The sequence below is a fragment of the Panthera pardus genome, unplaced genomic scaffold, assembly GCF_024362965.1.
Source record: "Panthera pardus isolate Hobbes unplaced genomic scaffold, ASM2436296v1 HiC_scaffold_7, whole genome shotgun sequence".
Classification (NCBI taxonomy): Eukaryota; Metazoa; Chordata; class Mammalia; order Carnivora; family Felidae; genus Panthera; species Panthera pardus.
In genome coordinates, this window is record NW_026527002.1 from 79,392,164 (window position 1) to 79,404,304 (window position 12,141).

At 53.3% G+C, this 12,141-nt stretch overlaps 1 protein-coding gene across 6 annotated transcripts in view; it reads right to left on the bottom strand.

Moving 5' to 3' along the window:
• The window catches only part of TRAPPC9 (trafficking protein particle complex subunit 9), a 570,776-nt gene that overhangs the window by 553,547 nt on the left and 5,088 nt on the right, over positions 1-12,141 (bottom strand). For 5 of the 6 annotated variants that reach the window (XM_019459757.2, XM_019459759.2, XM_019459760.2 and 2 more), the window contains exon 2: positions 8,294-8,887. In XM_019459757.2, the coding sequence (XP_019315302.2) occupies positions 8,294-8,877 (584 nt within the window). In that variant the 5' untranslated portion in view covers positions 8,878-8,887. Of the gene's footprint in view, positions 1-4,130; positions 4,166-8,293; positions 8,888-12,141 lie in introns of those variants that run through there. The other variant, XM_053896558.1, reaches the window with a different exon arrangement.

Here is a 12,141-nt window from a genome sequence, read left to right on the forward strand (position 1 = left end):
AGACGCCCTCATCTCTCTCCTCCTGGATACCTCCACAGCCTTCCAACGAGCCCCTCGCCAGTCTCCACTCCGTCCCTGCTACACTCACGCCCACCCGGAGCGGCCTTCCCGAAGCATAAATCTGATTCAGTCCCCCACTTCAAACCCTTCAAGGTTCCCCAGTACAGTTCTGGCTCCCCCACTGCCCACCCCCTGCGCTCTGCAGCCTTACCCGACCCCAGTGACCGCGGGCCCCACCTTCTGCCTCGCCACTTCACGCTCTCCTTAGGCCTCACCCCATTTGATGGTCACCTTCTCAAGACAGCCTTCCCTGCCTCCTACCTCTGCACTTTGGGCAGGCGTCCCTGCTGTGCTCCTAGAACATTCTAGCTGAATCAACTTCTGACATCTGTAAGCCCCAAAACGACACGTACGTTTTGCTTCCTACTGTGTATCCATTCCTCTCCCCTGGACGCTCAGCAGCACGTTTGCTATCAATAAACAGATGAATGGATGGGTCTCAAAGGGACTGAGCTGCTCCTGCCCGGCCCAACCCCCTCCTTCCACTGAACCCAAAACCAAGAATCCTCTCCTAAAGGCCACTCCCCACTGACCCCTTCACTGCCTCCCTCTGTTGTCAGTTCTGATAAAACCCAAGCTCCTCCGAAGCCCTGTATGACAGGCCCTCTCGAGTGTCCTCTCCACCAGGAGCAGCCCCGACCCTGAAGCCTGGGACACGGACCCCCGGCCCCCCAGCACAGGACACCTTCCTCAAGGCCTCCGCCCAGGCCGCTCCCGCCACCCGAGCCGCCCTCATGGTCCCATCACCTGGCTGGCTCTTATCCCGTCTTCAGAATACACACAGAGCCCTCTGTCTCCTGGAAATCTCCCCTCGTTAAGTCCCTCAGGTCTTGGCCAGGCTGCCCCCCACAACACGACCGCACTGTTACCATTCACCCCATTAAAAGCAGGGCCTCTCTGAGAGCATGTGGGGAGACGAGGAGGATGAGAGCAGAGAAGGGAGGAACAAAAAGCAAACACAGCCAGGGGCGCCTGGGTGGCTCAGTTGGTTGGGCGGCTGACTTCGGCTCAGGTCATGATCTCGCGGTCCATGAGTTCGAGCCCCGCGTCGGGCTTTGTGCTGACAGTTGGGAGCCTGGAGCCTGTTTCAGATCCTGTGTCTCCCTCTCTCTCTGACCCTCCCCCGTTCATGCTCTCTCTCTGTCTCAAAAATAAATAAACGTTAAAAAAAAATTTTAAACAAAAAGCAAACACAGCCCAAGCCCCAAAGTCAAGGCTTCTCACGTGTGTGTCACAAGCCACTGGACCTGACGGGGAACAAAACTTCCACTTAATACCCATGAAAACATCTCACCGTGATACCAACATGCAGGGACTTTTCACCCTACTGAGTAAAATAAGACAACAATGTCAACGGAACAGAAGTTCAGGACGCACCGCTGTGTTCTCCTTTCCAACCGGAAAAGGACTCGGCATCCAAACGCACATTTCCCGCCTCCAGTACCGTTACTGTCAACTCCCGACACGTGGCTCAGTGTGCGAAGACTGCCTCGGTGCTGAGTGCCATACGTAGGGACTAATCGGCACCTTCCCCCTCCCCTGACCCCTTCCCGTCTTAAACTGGCATTATTCCCCCTCGCGACAGAAGCCCCGTGACAGGCCCTCACTCTTCTCTGAACCCGCAAATATGGTGCCTTACCCTTAGAAGGGTCAAAACAGAACTGCTTCCTCCAAAGTAACTATTGACGTACTCAGGAGATTCTTTTAAAGTCTTTGCGGGGGAAAGACTATTCCAGAACTATCCACCAATCCTACAGGTCAGCTCCTGCTCCCAGTCCCCCCAGAGCCCTACCCAACGTGCCTTCTGCTCCACGGGACAGACCAGGAGTCTGGGACGCCCCCACTCCTCAGGCCTCTGCGCCCTCCCTCAAGGACCAGCGCGGCTCTATCCCACCGCCCCATGAGACTCTGGCTCCCAGGGGGCTCTCCTCCACCCTCCTGCTGCAGGAGCAATCCTCTCGGGATGTAGGTCCAGCACACCATCCCCCCCGGGGCTTCCTTAGCAGCTGCCCTGCCCTCCAGTGCTTTTAAGATAAATGGCGCCAGCTCCCAAAATCCCAGTTTGTATGTTGAATAACATACCGGGCTTCCCTCCAGCCCACTGGTCACAGCCCGGCCCCTCCTCCCGCCCCAGTCTACACCTCGCTAGGTGAGTTCACCCACACCCTTGGTTCTAAACACAAGCCACATACCGACACCTCCCAGGGTGTCTCTCCAGTCCACTCTGTCACCTGCACTCCAGGCTCATAAATCCAACTGCCTCTTTGAAACGGTCACTTGAATATCAAACGAATACAGGCATGTAAAAACACGTCCAATATTCGCTCTGGAATTTGACCCCCAGCAGGTACCTCCAGTCCTTCCCAGCAGACAGCCCCACCACACGCCCAGCTGTTCAGGTCAAAACCCTGACTTTCTCACTTGATTTCCTCTTTTCCTCACTCCGCCCCCCGGCCCCCGGCCCAGTGACGAGCCGTGACATTTCTGTCCCTAAGTATACCTCAGTGCAGGACACGGCAGGCGTGCGCTTAGTGTCACAGCCCTCTGAAGAGAGGGAGGGCTCTCCTGGCACCGACACTCGGGGAAGGCACGTGGTCTCGCACAGGAGGCCACGAAGACGGCCCAGAAAAAGAGGCTCATGGCTGTCCCGCAGTCTGAACTTTGAAGGGTCCGAGGTCTGGGAGAGCTCCCGCTGAATGGACCTACCTGCCAGAGGTGAGCAGGTGAGAAGGGAGGAGGCCGGGCAAGGCCACTCTTACACCAGTCCCCTGGGGCCTAGGGAGCAACGGGAAAGGTCCCATGTTCCGGGGCACAGCCCGGCCGTCACAGCATCCCTGCCCTGCCTTTCTGAAGGCGGACGGCTTCTCGTACTTGCTCCACCGCACTCCTGCCTTAGTCCCCCACCCCGGAACATGAGGGACTCTTTCTGAAAGTCCAGCCAGTCTCAACTGAGGCAAAGTAAACGAAGGACGAAAGTATTCCCCTTCGGGCCAGAGCATTAAAGAAGAAATCAGGGCCTCCCGGCCAGCACGGTGGCCGCGGCAAAACCTCCCCCCACCCCCGGGGGAGCTGGGCCGGGGGGGGGGGAACACAAGGACCTGGATCAGCCCCAGGTTCTCCCTCCAGGACCGAGCTTGGTTAACTGCTGGAGTTCCCCCGCCGCAAACTAATGACACGCCCTTCAGTGACAGACGTGAACCTCAACAAACACAGAAACGGCTAATTCTCACCAACACGGAGTTTCATGAAGAGTAAAGGCTGGTGCAAGTAAGGGCCCGTTCGACCGCTCAGGTGAACCCCATGACCCGGCTCTGCATGCCTACTGGCTAACACAGAAAGTCAGCTGTGGTCAACCACAGAGGTCCCTGTGTCCACGAGATCCAAATGAACCAGCTATTGAGAAGGCCACATTTTCCTAATGCTTAGAAACAGTCCCTGTCATAAAAGGGCATGAGACCGGTGCAGACTGTTGGACAGTCTCTGCCCTTTTATGAGGGAGAGGTGCTAAGGTGAAGTGAAGTCAGTAGCATGCTGCGGGGGTGGGCAAGGGGCAACCGTGCCCTCCTCGGCGTCCCTTCGCGTCCCTGCACCGGCGACCGCCGCGGGAGCTAAAGCACCGTCATGCACATCACACAGCAACAGCCAGGAAACACGTGCCCGAGGTGCTCATTCAAAAGCCAGAATGGAGCGAGGGGCCGCTTGTCTTAGACTTTACAGGTTAAGATGCCCGGCGGAAAAGCCCGCGAAGCCACCCAAATCAATTAGCATCTCACTTCTTCAAAACGAACAAAAAAGATGAATCAGGGCTCATTTGTCACCAAATGCGAAGGAAGACCAAACAAGTTCCCCAAAGCAAATATTTTAAACAGATATCAAACACCCATGGGTTACGTGCTAAAAAAGCAAAAAAAAAAAAAACTTTTAATAAGATGATTCAAAAATAAAAAGATGATCAGAGTAATACGGATCCAGGCAGCGGTAAGTTTTGGTTTTTTAAAGCAGTAAAGGCAATGAGGAGGCAGCACACAGGGAAATCTAGCTATTTTCAAGGCAATATGTTCACAGCCTACCTTTTCAGACCCAACAACATACTCACAGGGCGGTATGACAGAAAAAAAAAAAAGGAAAAGAAAAGAAAGAGGAACAAGCAAAAATTAGAAACACACAAGAACAAAAATAACTTTCACGCCTACGACACTGCACGTCCAGGAACCTACCAAGGGGCTCTCATGAGGCCAGGGGCACGCGGGATGTTCAAGTGAAATACACCCGCACCCCACGTTACTGGGAAGTGTGGGGCCTGCACTCAGCCGAGTCGGCCACGGGGCCTATCCATGTGGCCAGTGCACCAACCGAAACTTGGCCTTCACCTAGACATTTCCTTGTGAGCTGCAGAATACGATCTCATTTCAGTTGGACGCTCCTACAAGAGCTGCAGGAATGGAACCCGCTACACAGCAGTGAGAGCAACAGTGTTAGCAGAGATTACAGAAGAATGTATTTGATTTGAGGTCAAAAGAGAGCTGAGTGTTTACAGCACTCAGAGCAGAATGGACCCACCGGGAGGCCAGTTCAATCCACTGCCGCTTTTCCGGGGCCTAGAGCCACGCCTGGCACGTGGAGGCCCTCACTCGATGCTTGCTGATATTATTACCCGGCACGTGCCAGGCAGTGTCCCAAGACAGTCCTGTCACTCCCTTCAAACCGTGAGCATAGATTTCAAAGGGCAAGAACAAGCTGGCATTCCCTGGTGGGTCTGCAACCTCAAAGCCAAGAAGTCGATGACTAAAATATGTCACTGGTGCCTCGTGTAGCAAAGGAGGATGTCCCAGGCATGGGGTCAGAGCGGGGTTCCCAGCTGCCTTTGAGGCTTCAGCCTCTCCCCCACTGGTCTGGGCGGCAGGGACAAGCCAGTCCGTGCCCGCACCCCAGGCCGCTGCGGCTGGGGAGTGCAGGGGCTGTGTGCACGGTGCAGCCCCGTGTGGTAAGGGACAGTGGCCAGGGCGCCCGCCCCACTGAGCACCGCTGTGGAGAGGGCTCAGTGGGCACCATAGCTCTGTCCCTCGTGGCTGACCAGCTCCTACACCTTGCCACCCCGGCCCCAAGGCGTAAAAGGGGAGGACCAGCATGTAGACCACAGGGCCACCAGGAGGACTGAGCACAGGTCACAGGTGCAACATGCCTGCCCCTTCCTTAGGCCACTAAAAGCGCGTGGCGAGGAAATGAACACCACCCCAGACCCTGCAAAGCACCACAGGCAGGTGGAACTTGGGCTACTCTGTGCTCCCCACTCACAGGGCTGGCCTAGGGCCTGGTTTTTCTCGGTTCTGTGACAATTTCTCCTCCAACTTACCAACAAGCAGAAGGGCAGTGTTTGACCTTAGGTAAATTCAAGAAACTTACTGACCACCTACTTTGCAGTGGGCACTCTGCCAGCATGCACACTGGGTTAATTAAGCCTCACCCGGGAGACCCTGATCCACAATCTACAGAAAGGGACACAGAGGGGGACCTGGGTGGCTCAAGTCAGTTAAGCATCTAATTTTTGATCTCAGCTCAGTTCATGTCAGTTCGTGGGATCGAGCCCCACGTTGGGCTCTGTGCTGACAGTGCTTAGCCTACTTGGGATTCTCTCTCTCTTCTCTCTGTCCCTCCCAGCTCGTGTGCACATGTTCTCTCTGTCTCTCTTTCAAAATAAATAAACTTAAAAAAAAAAAAAACAAAAGAAGAAGAAGAAGAAGAAGGGGCACCTGGGTGGCTCAATCAGGTAAGTGTCTGACCTTGGCTCAAGTCATGATCTCATGGTTGGGTTTGAGCCCCACATGGGACTCGCTGCTCTGAGTGCAGAGCCCGCTTTGGATCGCTCTGGATCTCTTTGGATCGCTCTGATCTCTATGGATCGCTGTGGATCTCTATGGATCACTCTGGTCTCTTTGGATCGCTCTGGTCTCTATGGATCGCTCTAGATCTCTATGGATCACTCTGGTCTCTATGGATCACTCTGGTCTCTTTGGATCGCTCTGGTCTCTTTGGATCGCTCTGATCTCTATGAATCACTCTAGATCTCTATGGATCGCTCTGGTCTCTATGGATCGCTCTGGTCTCTTTGGATCGTTCTGGTCTCTATAGATCGCTCTGGTCTCTTTGGATCGCTCTGGTCTCTTTGGATCGCTCTGGTCTCTGGATCGCTCTGGTCTCTATGGATCGCTCTAGATCTCTATGGATCGCTCTGGTCTCTATGGATCGCTCTGGTCTCTTTGGATCGCTCTGGTCTCTACGGATCACTCTGGTCTCTATAGATCACTCTGATCTCTATGAATCACTCTAGATCTCTATGGATCGCTCTGGTCTCTACAGATCGCTCTGGTCTCTATAGATCGCTCTGGTCTCTTTGGATCGCTCTGGTCTCTTTGGATCGCTCTGGTCTCTGGATCGCTCTGGTCTCTATGGATCGCTCTGGTCTCTTTGGATCGCTCTGGTCTCTATGGATCACTCTAGATCTCTATGGATCGCTCTGGTCTCTATGGATCGCTCTGGTCTCTTTGGATCGCTCTGGTCTCTATGGATCGCTCTGGTCTCTATGGATCACTCTAGATCTCTATGGATCGCTCTGGTCTCTTTGGATCGCTCTGGTCTCTATGGATTGCTCTGGTCTCTATGGATCGCTCTGGTCTCTTTGGGTCGCTCTGGTCTCTATGGATCGCTCTGATCTCTGTGGATTGCTCTGGTCTCTATGGATTGCTCTGGTCTCTATGGATCGCTCTGGTCTCTTTGGGTCGCTCTGGTCTCTATGGATCGCTCTGATCTCTGTGGATTGCTCTGGTCTCTGTGGATCACTCTGATCTCTATGGATCGCTCTGGCGCTCCTCCCCTGCTCGCTTGCTCTCTCTCTCTCTCTCTCTCTCTCAAAAATAAATATTAAAAAAAAGAAGAAGAAGAAGGGGACTAAGAGACTAGGTGCCCAAGGCCACGAAGCCGACACTCTCCCTCACTCAAGGGGACCTCCTCTAGGCAAACTATCACACGTCGTTTTCTTCCGTGCATGGACACAATGGTCACAGCACAGGGAAGCAGAGCAGGGGACAGACCGGGGGAACAAACAGCACAGAGAGCTAACCTGCAATTCTGGGGCAAAGTTCAGTTGTTGACTGAATCTCAGGGGAAATGTGAGGCCTGATCTTTTCCTGCTCTGTCCAACACCCCCTCTAATACTGAGAACGTGAACACACTTTCATCTGTATAAGGAGCTCTTTGGGAAGTCCCTGGTGGTGTTTCTGACACCCTGATGATGCTTGTCTAGGCTGACTGTCAGCGAGGAGTCAGACGCTGTGGCTATCGTAGGAAGAAGGGGCCTGACCCGTGCGCAGCACCCAGCCTGGGCGGCCAGACCTCCTTTCCTGCTCAGCTCAGCTAGCTCCTAGCTCTGGCGCCTCTCCTGCTTTGGCACCTCATCTATGAATCGAAGGGACAAGGATGAATCAAAGTTTCAAACTGGGCGCTGAGGCAGTGCTATCCGATAGGAATAAAATGTGAGCCACGGAAATAAGACTTTCCTTCCAGTTGCCACAGTTTAAAAAGTAAAAAACTACTGAAATTGATTTTAATATTTTGTTTAACTAATACATGTAAAATACTACCATCTGACATGTAAAAATATTAATGAGGCGCCTGGGTGGCTCAGTCGGTTAAGTATCTGGCTTCAGCCCAGGTCATGATCTCACAGTTCATGAGTTCGAGCCCCGCGTCAGGCTCTCTGCTGTCAGCACAGAGCCCACTTCGGATCCTCTCTTCCCCTCGCTCTCTGTCCCTCCCCCACTCATGCTCTACATCTCTCTGTGTCTCAACAATGAATAAACATTAAAAAAATTAAAAATACATTAATGAGATATTTTCTTTTTTCCATGCTAAGTCTCAATACCTGATGTGCGTTTTACGTACAGCACATCTCAGCTCAGACTGGTCACCTCTCTGGTATTCACAAGCCACAAGGGGCTACCATGTTGGACAGCACCTCAGGGGGTCCCACAAGGAGTCTGAAACGGGGGAGGAGGGGTACACACTAACCCTGCAAGGATTTCCCTTAACGGAAGGCTGGCCCATCCTTACAAGTCTGAAAACTGCGGACTGCACCTGTCCACCCCCCACTGCAGTGAAACTCTGCTATCTGCTTATCCCGTCTTGCCGTCCAGAAGCAGCCCGATCACGAAGCCTCTGGGCCCCTAGGTAAACTTACCTGCTATCTGTGTCCAGTCCCACAAAGTCCTTTTTCTCAAACGGGACACAGAGGAGGGGGATCTTATCCCCAGACTTGTCTGTGGCCCTGTCCAGACGCTTGGACTCGAGCACAATGAAGAGGGATTCGATGAAGTCCTCGATTCTCTTCTCCACCGCCTCACAGTCCTCGTAGTTGGGGTAGAAGGCCACATCGGTGCGCGGCTGCTCCGTGATCTCCCCCTGCAGCCCAAAGACGAAGAGGCGGGAGTCATAGAGCGTGGAGCCGTAGATCTCCTTCTGCACGTGGAACTTCTCGAAGGTCTGAGGCCAGTCCTTGGCCGAGAAGCAGTCTGTGATGGTGATGAGGCCCACGACCTTGCGATGGGTCTGGAAGTCGCCCCACTCGTTGTTCTCCGGTGGGTAGTGGTGCCTGTAGCGGATGGAGAGCACCCGCTGGGAGTCCCGCACGCTGATCTGGCTCACGGAGGAGATCCTCTTGTAGATCCTGAAGAAGTTCTCTTCCGACACAATGCCCACAGGCTGCACCACCACGAGGAGAGTCTGGTGGTCCTCGGCACATTGCATGTAGTCGGGGACACTCATTTTGAAGACCCTGCCCAAAGAGAGAAAGGGGACTTTGAGGTGCACGGGTGTTGAAGGCTGTCGGCCCACCTTGGGATACGGCGGTTCTGACGCTCACCACCGGGGAGGCCGGGTAAGCCCCACGCAAAGCCGCGGGCTACAATCTGTCCTTGGACTCCTGCACACGGCCACCACGGCTCTTATCACAATGCCACAGCTCTCGGTCTAGGCCTCGAGGTCCTGCAGAAAAAGCGCGTCTCTCATTGTCTATTTCCAACACCTAGCCAGGTGCCGATGGAACCACTGAACTGCTCCCTCTTCCCCTCGGCGGGACATAATGAGAAGAACCACAGTGGAATCAGAAGATCTGGAGTTGAACTCCAGTCTACAGGACATAAATGGTTTATATGTGTAGCATCTCACTTAAACCTCTCCGTAACACCACCTCAACTCTACTGGTGGAGGACCTGAGGCAAAGAGAGGCCCCCTGAGAGGCAGTGTTTGAGCCCGAGTCCCACAGCAGGTGCCACACGGCCCGCCCACTACCCCTCCTAGCAGGCATTCTCCAAACATTCTCTTCCACGCCGCCTCAGAAAGAACCACACCCACCGCAGCGTTCAACAGAGAGGTATGGCAGTCCCTGGGAGACTTCTCAAGCCCTCAAGGGCCAGGGCTGAAGGCGGAGATTTAAGGTTTTCTGTTTCTCAAAAGGAGCCATGGCTTTAAAAGCAACAGCAAAACACATATCTGGTCCAGGCCTTCACTGCGCAGAGATGAAGGGAAGCCCAGAATGGCAGTGGACAGGCCCTACAGACAAGGACCATGGACAGGCCCTACGGGCAAGGACCAAGGACAGGCCCTACGGACAAGGACAAGGACAGGCCCTATGGTCAAGCACCACAGACAGGCCCTATGGACAAGGACAAGGACAAGGACAAGCCTTACGGACAAGCACCGCGGACAGGCCCTACAACAAGAACAAGGACAGCCCCTATGGACAAGGACAAGCCTTACGGACAAGGACGGCAGACAGGTCCTATGGACAAGCACCACAGACAGGCCCTAAGGACAAGAACAAGCCTTAGGGACAAGGACAAGCCTTACGGACAAGGACCGCGCGCAGACAGGCCCTACGGACATGGACTGCAGACAGGCCCTACGGACAAGAGGCCCTACGGACAAGAACAAGGACAGGCCCTATGGACAAGCACCGCAGACAGGCCCTATGGACAAGCACCGCGGACAGGCCCTACAACAAGGACAAGGACAGCCCCTATGGACAAGGACAAGGACAAAACTTACGGACAAGGACCGCAGACAGGACCTACAGACAAGCACCATGGACAGGCCCTATGGACAAGGACAAGGACAAGCCTTACAGACAAGGACCGCAGACAGGGCCTATGGACAAGCCTTACGGACAAGGACCATGCACAGACAGGCCCTACGGACAAGTGCCGTGGACAGGCCCTACGACAAGGACAAGGACAGGTCCTATGGACAAAGACAAGGACAAGCCTTACGGACAAGGACGGCAGACAGGCCCTACGGACAAGCACCAAAGACAGGCCCTAAGGACAAGAACAAGCCTTAGGGACAAGGACAAGCCTTACGGACGAGGACCGCGCGCAGACAGGCCCTACGGACAAGCACCATGGACAGGCCCTACGGACAAGGACCGTGTCGCAGCAGCACCTGCAAGTCCTGGGCGCTGTGGAGGCATGAAGTGTCCACGAGGCCCAGGAGAACAAGTGCATAGAAGAAAGAAAGAAAAGACAAGGACAAGCACACAGCCCTTCTCTCCACAGTGCTGTACGGTGAAGTGTCACCAAGTTATTCAGTATGTTTGCACCCAAAATAGAGGTGTCACAGGTTACAGAAGTTGGGAATTTTGAGTCACGATGGAAATCCCAGCCTTTGCTATGGCGTTCCCACTTCCTGCAGGGGCTCAGCGGGCACTCTGAGCCAGGCTCTACACAAGCCATGAGCTCTCCCAAATACAGATCCTTATTAACATGTGCACACATCACACCTAGACCCACCTAAGAAAAGCCACCTACAGATAAGATCGAATTAATGAAATTTAAAGCAGCCAAGTAACCCACGTTATCAGCAAAAAGGATGCTGCCAGCCCATTAGGTGGCAGAGGACATGGAGGCAGGCACAAGTCCTTCGAGTATGTCCCTGGCTGTCAAGCTATGTGACCACGAGTCGCGTAGTTTCACCAAGGTTTAGTTTTCTTTTTTGTGAGGGGCTCTGGTTGACATTAATGATGCGTAAAAGTTCATCATTCACATACCCAACATTTAGTGACAACTTCCCACATGCCAGGCTCCGTACAGAGGAAAAGACAGGGTCCCACACATATTCATGAGTACAAAGAGAAGAAAGATGTTAATCCTCCCCAACCTGGTATATAGATTCAATGCTACTCTGATTAGACTTCCTACCGGGAAGTCTATATATAGAGAGAGAGACTGTCAAGAACAGCCAAGAATCACCACTGAGGAGGGGCATGTGTCCCCCTCCCCAACAGCAAGACCAGATACAACTACAACTGCTAACAGGATACAGGGTTTCTTTTGGGGCTGATGAAATGTTGTAAAACCAGTGGTGGCTACGTAGCTCTGTGAATACACTAAAAACCACTAAACTGTAGATTTAAATGGGTCAAATGTATCGTATATAAATTATATTTCAATAAATCTGTGGAGGGGAAAAAAGACCACATAAAAAGCTACAGTCAGCACAGGGTTGGCACAGGGATAAAAAGAAAGATGGACCGTGATCATGCCCAGACCCAGACCCACACATACATGGTCATTTGAAATATGGTAGAGGTGCCATTGTAGAGCAGTAGGACAGGACAGACTCCCCAATAAATGACACCGAGACAATGGGTAATCCATGTGTAAGAAAGACACTTGACCCAATCAGAATATGGGGAAAATGCTCAAATAGGTATCTCTGAAGAGGAAACTCAAACAGCCAAGACATGGACAGAAGGATGCCCCGCTTCAATGACAATCAGGAAAAAGCAAATTAAAGCCATAGTGATAGACCATTTCACACCCAAAATAAATGGACAAAATAAAAGTCTTATTGTGGGGGCGCCTGGGTGGCTCAGTCAGTTAAGCGTCCAACTTCAGCTCAGGTCACGATCTCACGGTCCGTGAGTTCGAGCCCTGCATCGGGCTCTGGGCTGATGGCTCAGAGCCTGGAGCCTGCTTCCGATTCTGTGTCTCCCTCTCTCTCTGCCCCTCCCCCGTTCATGCTCTGTCTCTC